This window comes from Vicia villosa, unplaced genomic scaffold, assembly GCF_029867415.1.
Source record: "Vicia villosa cultivar HV-30 ecotype Madison, WI unplaced genomic scaffold, Vvil1.0 ctg.000255F_1_1_3, whole genome shotgun sequence".
In the NCBI taxonomy this organism is placed as follows: domain Eukaryota; kingdom Viridiplantae; phylum Streptophyta; class Magnoliopsida; order Fabales; family Fabaceae; genus Vicia; species Vicia villosa.
Window position 1 is genome coordinate 313,799 of NW_026705108.1, and position 14,105 is coordinate 327,903.

General features: G+C 31.3%; 1 protein-coding gene across 1 annotated transcript; it reads right to left on the reverse strand.

The window, feature by feature from the left end:
* Positions 1–4,725: 4,725 nt before the first annotated feature.
* LOC131626030 (zinc finger BED domain-containing protein DAYSLEEPER-like) lies at positions 4,726–7,944 on the reverse strand. Its single transcript, XM_058896848.1, has 7 exons — positions 7,881–7,944; positions 7,050–7,642; positions 6,738–6,869; positions 6,350–6,648; positions 6,189–6,235; positions 4,899–5,329; positions 4,726–4,806 (listed from the first exon to the last, which is right to left on the reverse strand). Exons 1-7 carry the CDS (start codon positions 7,942–7,944, stop codon positions 4,726–4,728), a joined length of 1,647 nt encoding a protein of 548 aa, XP_058752831.1.
* Between the last annotated feature and the right edge of the window lie 6,161 nt (positions 7,945–14,105).

A 14,105-nucleotide genomic window follows, 5' to 3' on the forward strand; every position in this document is an offset into this window, starting at 1 on the left:
CTGTTTTTCGTGTATGGTCGAAATGATTCGATTTGGGTTGTGTTGGATGGAAATAAGCTGCTGTTAAAAGTGATTTTTTTTGCTGTTACGGGTGATCTAACCGGTTACGGTCTAGCTTGTAACCGGTTACGGTTGTGAAAAATGGGGTTTTTGGGCTGGTTACGAGTTCGTAACCGGTTACGGTGTTGTTCGTAACCGGTTACTGTCAAGCAAAAATAATAGCGAATAGAGTTACGTCAAGCATAACCGGTTACGGTTTCCTTGTAACAGGTTACAGTTGAAACTGTTTTTGAAAATTTGTTCTTCGTAACCCGTTACGCTTTTTCTGTAACCCGTTACACTGAAGATTTTTGAAAAATGAAATATTTTGGAAAACTCATAACTTTTGAACCGTTGGTCTGTTTCGTGTGCCGTTTCGAGCTGAACGAACCTTGTGAAATAATATATATGATGATTAATGATGTGATTGTGATTGAATGATGAATATATATATATATATATATATATATATATATATATATATAAACATTCTTGATGATGATGATTATGATGAAATGAGTATTTTGATGATGTTACTCATAGAATTGACGATGGTATAAGTATGTTCATGTATATTGCATTCATTCATATTCATTGTTGATACTGTATCCATGATGATGTGTTGGATCAGTGAAGGGCATGATTCCCATTGTGTGGAATCTGTGCTGGTAGGGCCGTATTCTTGATGATGTTGGATCGATCATAGGTTTTTCCCATTTGATGATGTTGGTACCACATGCATAGTGTCAGTTCATTCATATGCATGCTTTTATAACATGATTGGATGTATTCCAGTGTTATAAATATTGATGATGTGTTGGTTGATTGTTTGTGATGATGAAACTTATCTGAATGTCTGTTTATGATACAATTGGGTGAATGATGCGACTATGATGTGTTATTGCTTTATAACCTTATAACATTTGTTAATTATGATGAGACTCACCCTTACAAGTTTTCATTTTAAAATTGAGGATAGCGGTTGTTCGACTCGGTGAGGATTAGCTCATGAGTCAGTTGTTTAGTTAGCGTCAGGTGTCATGCTCTGATATTTGTAACACTGGGGACGCGATGTTTTAGAGTTTATGTTTTGTAACTCTGGTTATGTTTTGATTTTTTGAAGGATGAGTTTTAAAGATGTTAAACTTAATCTGTATGATTTAATTTCCGCTGTGTTAACATAAAATGTTTTTAATTGATGATGACTGCCTTAGTGAATGCATGACATAACTGAATGATGTTTAATAAATTATTGAATTGTGGCACCCTTGTTTTCATGTACTCTGAATTATTCTTTTAATTTTCCGCGAGGTTTAGAAGGGTGTTACAAGAACTATGCCCTTCACTGATCCAACATCGTCTGAATACAGCCTTGCCAGCACAAGTTCCACACCATGGGAACTATGCCCTTCAATGATCCAACATCATTTGGATACAGCCCTCGTCAATGATTTATGAATGAATGCATACATTTAACATACTAATTACATCTTCGATCCGATGAACAACATCGTCTCATACTCTTACTATCATCATCATCATTATCATCAAAAGCATGCATATGTATCAGCATCATCCAAAACAAATCAATCATCATCATCATCATCACTAAGAACATACATGTATCCGCATAATTTCCAAAACAAATTAATCATTATCATCATCATACAATCCTCAACAGCCATCACAAAATCATGTTTTCAAACACATCTTATATCATCACATTTCATCATATATGTCAATAATACATCATCTATCAAACTAACAAAATATTCACATCATACTCATATCCTCGCATAGAATGTCTCACAAGCTTCATCATATCATCAATTAAAATCATCACACAACTCATGCTTTAAACATAGAATTTATTGTCATATCTCATCATATATATACACAATACATCATTCAACAAGCAAATAAATCATGATCTAAAATAATCAAAGTTATACCTCATTTCATCATCTAAGCACATAGGTTATTTCATAAGGTCATCATGCTCAAAACGGCACTAAAAACTGACATACGGTTTAAAAGTTATGGCTTTTATAAAATATTTTATTTTTCAAAAACAAACAGTGGTAACCGGTTACCCAAACCCAAGTAACCGGTTACTGCATATCACATAACCCAGAGTTCTATTTTTAATAGAGGTAATCAGTTAGTGCCATTTCAGTAACCAGTTACTTCCTCCCAGACATCAGTGGTAACCAATTACCCAAACCCCAGTAACCGGTTACTTCGTAGTTGTAACCCAAAAAACCAGTTTCACAGTGTTTTTTACACACCTTAACTTATAGGATTCATCAAACTTCATCAATCTACTATCCTATATCAGTTTTACACATAAAAACCTAACTTTCCATTCAATTATTTAGAAAACCTATATTCTCATATTAGTTTTCATGGATAACACAGCAACACATCGATAAACACTATACTCAAACCATAACATCAATCAAAACACAATTATGCATAGGATTCAACATGGGAACATCAATTATATAATTCTCCTCAAAATCATCCTAAACCCAATCTAACATATAATCAAATTGCCACAAATAATACATCTAATCAGCCCTATTATCTATAACACGATAAGAGATGCTAACCGGAAGAATCCCCCCTTACCTTAGCCAAAGATTCTTGATTGGTCCTCTTCCTCTTCTGTTCCTCTTTCACGTGTCTGATTCTCTTCTCTTCTTTCTATTTTCCTCATCTATTTCCCAGTTTCTTGTTTTATGAAAATAAAATAGAATAAACTATAATTTAGTAAAATGCCTAACCATTTAGCACCCCTCTTTCACTAAGCATAATCCATGGCCCAATAGCTTATTTTACACATTTTCAACTTAAGTCCATTTAAAATACCAATAACCCAAGAAATTAATTTAAACTCCAATTAAATTAATAAATGTAAAATATGAGGTGTTACAAAAGTACAGGAGAGTAAGAGTGGTAAATAATGTATACCTGGCCCTCTAGTGAAATAGGATATTTATAGGCCCCAGCGCTGGGCCAAGATTCCCTATTTTGGGCTGAATGGTTGGAGGCCCAGAAATAGGAAACTGCCAAGATCCTACGTGGTAGGGCAAAGTCAGCAAGTGACTCACGTCTTGGGTGATCTGATCGTAAGGTTTGAAGGTGGAAGAGCGAACTTCCCGTTAGTGGGTTGACCACGTGCTCTTCGTGAAGCTAACAATAATCAATAATATATATTTATGTATATATATATATATATATATATATATAAGAAGGATTATAACAATAATTCAATATTTATATGAGTAGGAAAATTGTTCCCATTTATAACAATAATATTTTGTAGGATTAAAATGTCATTTTTTTAATAGGAATATTTATAAGAACCAAAAATATATTGAGCGTTAAATAATTTAATCATCAATGTATTTTTTCGCGTATATACATATTGTTTTTTATTTTGACATTAGTTATATATTTGAATCTAAATACAAATATTTGAATAAACAACTTATTTTTGTCCGTAAATAAATATAATTTTGTTCAATAACACATTTTTATTTTTATTTTTAATTTATTTTAATCGTAAATTTATGATTTCTTTAAACTAATAAATTATTATTATTTAAAAAAAATTGTATCTTAAATTAAAAATTATATTAAATTAAAAATATTATTAACAAAAATAATTAAAAAATTATTATGCAAATGAAGTGGTGAATTAGTCTAGAAAATAAGTGTACACATATTTGTATATTTGAATTATAAGGAAATATTATTTGGTTTGCAGTGGTGTGGTCTATTTGGAGGGCGAGAAATGCTATTTTATTCAATGATTATATCTTTAATTATAATGAATGCTATAGTGCGATTCTCCTTGCATTTTGGAAGTGGTTTAGATTAGTTAATGTCTCTTCTATGGAGTGTAATTTTCATTTTTGGAACACTTATCCTCTTTCGTGTTTAAAGAGGTAGTTGGTTCTTTTCTGTGTAACTTCTTGTGATTAATATACCATTACTTATTGAAAAAAATTTATAATCTTAATATAAAATAAGTCCATTCCACCATTGTGAAAAAATTTGAATAAGATTTGCAAAACAAAAGACAAGTCCGTGAGATCATTGGAAACATAAGTGATTGACTGTAACAATTATTACAAGCATTTGTTAAAGGAAAATAGCTGCACTTTACCAATACTATAAGTAGGGTTGTTTTTGGTCCGACCCGAATATTTGATATCCCGAAGAATGGACTGAAACCCTAATTGGGTAAATCGGGACCGGACCACAACAATAATGGGTCTATTTATTGGACCAAAACCGATCCGGTACATTCGGGTAAACTGAGACCGGGCCGAATTTAACTTACTAGTGAGCTGAGAACCGGGACCGGTCCGATGATTTTGGTCGGATAACCGGACCACCCGAAAAATAAGAGGAAAAAAAATTGAAAATTGTTTTTGAAAATTGAAAATCTGAAAATTGAAAACTGTGCATAATCTTGTATTTTTGTTAAATATTACAACACCATGTGACATAACCAAAAACAACCCTAACCATGTCCATAAGATAAGACCATAACAACAAAAGTGTATCAAAAAAGTTGTTAACAAACTTTAGTTTTCAAAAACATACAAAAGATCATTACATTGTTTTAATTATGCCTCATAACAATCTCATCATTGGCATTGTATTATCAGATCTTCAAGTTGCAGTTGTAGAAGAAGAGACACCTGGATCCTCACCAAAGTTAAATGTCAAAGGTTCATCTTGTGGTTCTTCAAGCTACAATACAAATGGGAAATGTATTAGTTAGTTAGATAGAATAATAATCAACATGTATTACAAATGAAAGAAGACATGAAAAATCTACTTACAATTGAAGTAGTGCAACCCTTCTTAATTCCATATTTCTCCTTCACCAAATCACCTCCACAAAGCATCATTTCAATAGTCTTAGTTTTCATAGATGATTGTTTCGGATTAATAACTCTTTTCCCAGCACTAAAAGTTGCTTCTAAAGAAACGGTTGTAACTGGAACAGTTATGATATCATTTAATAATTTACTAAGAACAGGATACTTGGTTTGATTCCCCATCCACCATGTTAAAACATTAAATTTAGCTTTAGGAGGAACTTTCAAAGGAGGGTCCTCAAGATATAATTCAAGATCAGATTTTGAATTATTATTACCCACAACAGTTTCTAAAAACCTCTCAAAATTCCTCCTTCCCAATCTAGAAGTAGATCCTACTTCTGGACTTTCAGATACAATAGGGGTAACCTCATCATTCGTTCCATAGGTATCTAGATATAGTTGGAAGAAGGAACTTAAGTTGTTAGACAACTCTTGTTCATAGGTAGTTGCTTGAGTAGGATTGGGATATAAGAAGGGGTATACTAATTTGTGAAGATCATCCTATACCTATTGCATAAATTAGAGTATAAGGTAACATATAATGGCCTCAAACAAATAATTGCCTCAGAATAAATTTTCATCATAGGCAAGGCAATATAGAAGGAGGTAACAGAATATGCATTAGAAACAAGTAAGAGCACAAGCAGGTAACAAAATAGGCCTCAGATAATTGATGTCAACTAACAAAGCAGACCAAACAGAATATGCATCAAATAGAATTCATCATAGGCACTATTAAATCACAACTAATGAGGAAACTTAATTGAATCAATATGCAACATAATAGGCCACAACTCAGAGGCCTCAGTTAAAATGAATCATATCAATGAAACAGACAAATCAAAAATCATCATAGGCCTCAGTTAAAAATGAAGCAGACCAAACAGAATAGGCATCAGACACAAGTAAGTGCACAAGCATGTAACAAAATAGGCCTCAGATAATTGATGTCAACTAAAAAAGCAGACCAAACATAATAGGCATCAAATAGAATTCATCATAGGCACTATTAAATCACAACTAACAAGGTAACTTAATTGAATCAATATGCACTATTAGGCCACAACTCACAGGCCTCAGTTAAAATGAATCATATCAATGAAACAGACAAATCAGAAATCATCATAGGCCTCAGTTAAAAATGAAGCAGACCAATGAAACAGACAAATCAGAAATCCTCATAGGCCTCAGTTAAAAAATGAACAAGCAGGTAACAAAATAGGCCTTAGATAATTGATGTCAACTAACAAAGCAGACCAAACATAATAGGCATCAAATAGAATTCATCATAGGCACTATTAAATCAAAACTAACAAGGAAACTTAATTAAATCAATATACAACATAATAAGCCTCAAATATTAATGAATCATATTAAACAGAAATCATCACAGGCATAAATGTTCATACCTTGGATCAAGGACTGCACCAATAGATATCAATGTATTAGATTCTGACCAATACTTGTCATATTTCAACTTCATTTCATTAGCAAACGCCTGCAGCTGAGGATTAGATGAGGTACATGAAGGTTTATCAAGTAGAACCTTCACCCTGTAAAGCTTAGCCAAAAACAAATTAGCAGTAGGGTAAGAGGTGCCACTTATAATTGATGTCACATCAGCAAAAACCTCCAAAAACTTGAAAATATCATGAACATCTTCCCAATCATTTGCCTCAGGCAAAAAACTAAGAAATGCACCATTTCCCTAGCATATTTAGGCCAAACATCTCTATAGTGGTATGCAGTGGACAATATTAACCAAGTTGAGTTCCACCTTATCTTGGTATCCAATACTTGCATTCTGCCTTCAAGTTGTAACTCATCAACAAACCTTTTGAATGCTTTGCATCTTTTTTCAGAATTCGGAAAGTATTTGACACCATTTCTTATCTTATCAACAGTCACCTTAATCATATCAAGACCATCCTGTACCAACAAATTTAAAATGTGTGCACAACACCTTACATGAAACAATTTACCATTTAAGAGTAAATTTCTCCTACCAGAATAACCCCTCTCCAATCTAGCAAGGCAATTATCATTGGCATTAGCATTATCAACAGAAATAGAAGTTACCTTATCTCTTATTCCCTAATCATCCATTACCTTTATCAAATCCCTCCACAAAACCTCCCCAGAATGTGGTGGTGGCACATTCTTAAAAGATAAAACTCTTTTATGAAGCTTCCATTTTAAATCAATAAAATGATCAGTCGCAGTCATATAACCTATCCTCTGTTCACCAGACCACCATAAGTCAGTGGTAAGACTGACCCTATTAATTAAATCCATAAACCTTTTCATCTTAACTCTTTCAGCCTCATAAAAAGTATGACAGTCAAACTTAACCTGTTGCCTAGTAATCTTTTTGTACCATGGATAAATCTCCTTAAAAAACTCATTAAATATAACACCTTCCATAACGGAAAAAGGAAATTCATGACCTAGAATCATATGTGCTGCAATTTCTCTAACCCTGGCATGATTATATGTCCAGGTTGCCAAACTAGAAGTACTTGTGTCACCTATGTTTAACCTTGACTGTGCAACCTCTTTGTCATTATTACCTTTAAATCTCAGCTTTCTTTGAATACAAGATTCTAAATTTTTCTTACCATTATATGTACTTTTCCACTTTGTATCATATGTGTAGAGCTTAGCACACCATCTGCACTTCCACTTCTTAATGCCATCAAGACCTTCAACAAGAATCATTTCAGTATGAACAACAGACTTTTTTGGGACGAGGAGCTTTACCAAAAGCATTTTTCTAACTCTGAGAACTCTGATCTTGGTCAACTTGAGGGGTTGATCCATCAGTGTTTGTAGTATTTTAAGTGGGGGTATTTTGAGTGATAGTATTATCAGTGGGGGTAGTTTGAGTAGTGGTATTAGTTGGAAGCTCCAAATCAATCATCTCACCAATCTCTAAGTTACCTCCATCCGTTGTCTCCTCTTCCCCAATGTCACCAAGCAACATATCAATATCAAGTAGATCCATGGTTGGACTTCTTAGAGGAGTCAATGAGGAATCTTGAAAAGACATGGAACAAAATTCAATCAATCAAACAATAATATAAATTATAATATGAAATAAGAACAAAACTCAGCTACACAAGCCCTCATAATTTTTTAACAGATGGCAGACAATTATTCAAAATCAAAATTCAAAACCCTACCCGACCCTTTATTTATAATCAAAACTCAGCAACAACAAACCCTAATATTTTATTATTACTAATCAAACGTGAAACGTATAAATTGTAATATGCATTTACAAAACCTCACAATTTTTTTTTATTATTTAGGTCACAACTCTCAACAACTCACAAAGTAAGAAAACAGTTTAGGTAAAAAAAAATTATTGGTAATAAACGATTCATCAAATGATTCAACTCAAACATGCATATATGGTAAAGATGAAACAGACTATAACAAAAATAACAAATAAAAAAATTTGAAAACATTATAAGTTTATGGAAGCCTCGGAAATATATATACTCAATAAGCACTCAACAACAACCACGAAGAAGAAGAAGAACATGTACACTGAAGGGATTAGGTTTAAGTTTAACGTCATCATCGGGCAGGAAGAGGGGAAGAGGAGGTCATCGGAGGAAGTAGGACAAGAGACATGGGGAGCAGAATTGAAGGAGTGGGAAAAAGTGAATGTAAAATCTGAAAACAAAATTTATATTAACAGTCTCGGGTACTCATTGGATAAATGGTCTGATTCTTCATTTGGGAAACAAATTAAATTTATATCCATGACCGGTCTAAGCCTATGTTCGGTCGGTCCAATGTGTCAGTTCTACCGGTCCGATTCTCGATCCGATTATCAGTTCTTTAGTCCCAAAAACAGCCATAATTATAAGCATTCAATATTATCAGACTGTGTTATAGAAGTCCTTAATCAGAGCAGGGCCGGCCCTGGGCCAGGGTAAGCAGGCCCACAGCCCAGGGCCTCCAAAAATCAAGGGCCTCATTTTTTTTTATTTTTGGTAGTTATATAGATCAGTTTAAAGGGTGTAAATAACAACCAACATGCCCAATTAATTATAAGTCCAAGTCTCCAACAAAAACAAAAGCAACCCAATAAAAAAAGATATTTTTATTCCTTCAGACTTTAATCTGCAACTTTTTAACTTTTTACCCATTTGTCTTTTCACTTTTCCGCTCTAGCCAGTAGCCACTGCTTCTTCAGTTCTTCTGCACCGCCAAAACCAGTGAATCAACACCACACTTTTTGCGTTTTGCAGTTCAGTTCTTCAGTTCTTACGAGGTAGACCTCTTCTATTCTCTTTGAATTTTGCACTTTTGCTTCAACAAATCATTTATTGATAATGATAATTTTGTTTCACTTTTTTTTCTTGATTCTGAAATTTAAGATCTTGATTGATTCTTGATGTTTGATTACTAATATTGTTGCCCAACTTGCCCTTAATTTGTTATTCATGAGATTGAGAGAGAAGTGAGTTTTTTTTGAGTGAGTGTTGTTGTTGTTTGTTTTGACTAAGAGTGAGAGAAAATAAAGATGATTATTATTAGATGAACATGGACCATGTACTTGTTGTTTGAGAATGAAAGAGAAGATGTGATGAAATGAAGATATATACTTTAGCTTTTTAATGTTTTACTGTAACAGAAAAAAATAGAAAAAGTAGTGAAACGTGATGCTTGTTTTGTTCATTGAAATTTTTTAAATTAAAATCTTTTTATTTTATCTTTATGAAAAGTCTAAGTTAAACTTTTAATCACTTTTTTTTATTTTTTTTAAAGTGATAAAGCTAACTATTTTATTTATCTATTTAATTTTAATGCTATGAAAAATATCGGCTCTACTTCAACGCTACGGAATTTATCGGTTCAACTTCAACATTGTGGAAATGATCAACTTCAATTTCAGGTTCTAAATTTGTTTTCATTATTTCTTTCTATGCCTCCTAAATTGCCTCCTAAAATTAGAAAGTTTGATTCTGGATATGAGAAGCGTAAGAAAAAGAAAAGACTTGATGAGTTAACTCAATCTCAATAGGAGCTCTTGATAAATTTATTATAAAAGAACCACAAATTTCTATTGAAAATCAAAATGTTGATGTTGGAATTATAGAAAATATGGAGGAAAATGGTAACGATAATAAGAGATCAAGCTATTGTATCTCTTAATAAGAGATTTGAGCAATACCAACAATATAAAAGTGTTTTTGGTTTCTTATTTACTTCTCAAAATTTACAATCATTAGATAATGCAACTTTAGAGTCTTGTTGTATTCATTTTGAAAAGGCATTGAAACATAATGAAAAATGTGATATTGATGGGAAAGAATTATGCACGGAGTTAAGGTTACTAAGAGATATGTTGCCTGCAGAAAATATTGGACCTATTGATATATTACGATTTTTGAAAGACATGGATTTTTTTCCTAATACACTCATTGCATATAGAATTTTATTGACTATTCCTGTGACTGTTGCCTCAGCAGAAAGAAGTTTTTCAAAATTGAAGTTGTTGAAGTCTTACTTGCGGTCTACCATGTTACAAGAAAGGCTTGACGGGTTAGCTTTGATAGCAATTGAGAATTATTTGTTGGAGAATATACAATATGAAGACTTGATTGAAGAATTTGCTTCGAAAAATGTTAGAAGGGAGACTTTTTTTAAGTAGCTAGAAGGTATTTTAATATTATTGATTGAATATATTTATTATGTTAGTTACATGGATTAATGACTATTTTTGATGTTGTTGATACAATTTATAATTTAAATAAATGATGTTATTTTTTTAATCAGGGGCCTATATTTATCATTTGCTCGGGGCCTCCAAAAAGTCTGGACTGGCCCTGAATCAGCAAGTTTAGAAAAAGCACTTCTACAATTTTTTTTTATTCCAGTTTGTAGTAACCTTTGTTTCCTTGTTTATTATCCTTGTCATGCATGCTACCATAAATTGATATGACATATTAAATAAGAGTTATACTGTTTTTTATTTTCTTAGAAATAATAATAGTAGTTTATGACACATTAAATTCATACAAAAACATGGCATTAACAAAAATCACCATTTTCCTCAAATTATTTTACAACAACTAATGCTCTTAAATTTATCAAATTTATAACAATCACAATGACAAAAAATAAAACTTATAAAAGTTAACCTTGTAATATTATGATAGAGATGGTTGAAGATGGAGAAGAAATTCTCAAGTTCAATTTCATTATAACTAATTTCTTTTTAGAAAGCATAAATAATCATTGCAGTCAAGTTTTCTAAAATGGAAAGAATATTCTCTTAAATTTTTATTTTTATTTTTTAATACTTCTAAAAAATATTATTCTCACCGATTTTGTAAATTTTTTTAGTAATTAATTTATGAGTGACACGTATTTTTTGGTATACATATTTATATAGTAATTTAATTTTATAAATATCAATTAATAGCATATATTTTATCTATTAGCTCAATTAAGTATAATATTTCTTCCTCATTAAAACATAATTGATCTTAAATAAAATTTTATTAACTTTAATTTTAATACATCTTAGAGTTAATTTCTTTCTTATTATTTTATTAACTTTAATAATATAATAATTAATCTAATTAAAATTTTAGAATTAGTTTTAAAAATAATACATCTTAAATTTTAAAAATAATTAATTGAAGTGAAGTGAAATTTTATAATTAACTGAATTGAAATTTTTTAATTTTTCTTCATATTTTTTTCTCTTTAATTATGTAAATATAAATGTGATTTAACAAAAAAATATACATATATTTTCATATTATTCTCTTAAAAAATTAATCATTTTTTTGTGTAAGCAAAAAATATATTAACGGTAGAACTAAGGGTTCTTCAACCTTGATACACAAGACCGGAACAAATCCGACAAAAAAACTATATTACAAACCAATTACGATCACAATAAAAAAGATAACGGGTCTTTACAAAAATCGTAAAAGTTACAATTGGAGTATGTAATATCACCAAATGAAGATCACCTCCACATCAAAAACTTGATTTTCCACACTATATCATTTATATTCCAAACCTCATTTTTAAAGCAAAAGTCATTCCTTGTCAACCAAATAATCCAACAAATGGCCAACCAAAACACCCCCAATTTACCTTCTTTAATTCTTTTCAAACGACTCATGGCATACCATTCCATAAAAAGCGGAATGCAATCTTTCTCCTTCCAACCCGAATAATCCACCCACTCACCAATATCTTTCCAAACAAGTTTAATTACATTACATTTGAAGAAAATATGGTCTCTATCCTCCAAATGTAACCCACAAAAGACACAATTTAAATTAGAAGTAGGAAAAGCAATACCTCTAATTTTCAAAAGATCTTTGGTTGGTAGCCTATTCACAAAAAGTCTCCAAGCAAACGCTTTAATTTTAAAAGGAATCTTCATCTTCCAAATCTTTTCCAACACTTCATCATTCCTATTTATGAGACCAAAAGGAATTCTCCGGAAAGCATACCGACGGTAACATGATGATATCGTAAATCTCTTATCCGTCTCAATATTCCAACTCGCAGAATCCTTTTCCAAATTACAACCCGCAAAAGTTTCCAAAAAGTTCCGTAAAGACAAAAGCTTAGATAATAAACTCGCCTCAACCGCTTCGACCATCGAAATGCCCAAGTCCCCCATTTTCATACCCCATCACTCCACCCTCTCATAACCGCTATGAAAACATTTTTCAACAAAGAAATATCAAAAAGTTCCGGAAAAGCCTCCGACAAACAAACATCATTTAACCAACAAACTTCCCAAAACGGAGTTTTAAAGTCACTGCCCACTATAAAACAACTATTCTCAAGAAAGGGATCTTTATGAAAAGAAGAAGAATTACCAACCTTTAGCATGTCACGCCACCAAAATAAAAAAGAAGAATTTTTATTATGAACCCCGCCACCAAAAATATGCATATTTAAATCTCCATATTTAATCATTTTATTCTTTATATTGGTCGATCATGTCTATTTATATTTTTATGTTATTTTTTAAATATTAAAAAAAAACTTTTATCTTTAATACATTAAAAAAAATTTAGTTAAACATAGTATAAATTAATATTATTTTTTCTTATCCTGATAGTATCAATGAAATAAAAATTATTTCAACCTTCAAATTTTACCAAATCTCAAAATACAACACAAATCCATTATTTTCTAAAACACTTTCAAAAACCCAGATCACAATCACAGTCTTCAATTATCAATAAATTTTTAAAAACTAATAACTTTATTCTTCTTCTTAATCTTATACTTTTTATATATCCTCGCCAAAATCCAAACATAATACCCATTGTTCATAGCCACACAAATTTTCAGCAATAAAACTCATTTGACGAAAAATTAAAAACACCTACCAACATCTCTCATATGACAATGCATCACTTAAACCATGAAAAAAAAGAAAAGAATACATCAAACTTTTATACAAATCAAGCCAAATGTATAATTTGGTTTTAATTTTTGAAATCATAAATTGATGTTGCGGATTACCGCTTGTTTCAATTTGGTTTCAATAATAAGAAGAGGTAGAAGGAAGAAGAAGAAATATAAGATAGAAGAAAAAGAAGAAGAAGGAAGAAGATTTGCGGTTGAAGGAAGAAGAAGAGAAAAGAAGGATGTTGTGCAAGAGAGAATTAGAGAAATGAAGTTGAGTCAGAAAAAGAATGAGTAGGAGAAAGTTGGATTTAAAACTTGAAAAAAATACAAACGTGGCTTAATGCGAAAGCATCAAAGGCATATGTGTCTTTTCTAAATACTATTATTTTCTTATATTATACTAGATACTTTAGCAATCTCTCACTTGAACAAATTCATAATAAATAAATAAATAATATTTAAATATAAAATATTACAATATTATTTTTACTAAGTTTTGTTTGCAAATTTGGATGGGAAGGGATGAGAGGACTTTGATAAATAGGAAGAAATTGGTGAAAAGAATAAAAAGATTTTGGGTATGAGGGTTTTGGATGGTTTAATTTTAGAAAATTTCTTTACCCACCTCCCTATGGGTGGTCACCTCCTGCGAAAAACCAAAACTACCCCTGCTTCGGAAGTTCATTTCCGAAAGCGTGTTTTTTTAAAAAAATTGACTTACTTCGGAAGTTCATTTCCGAAACAATTATTTCGGAA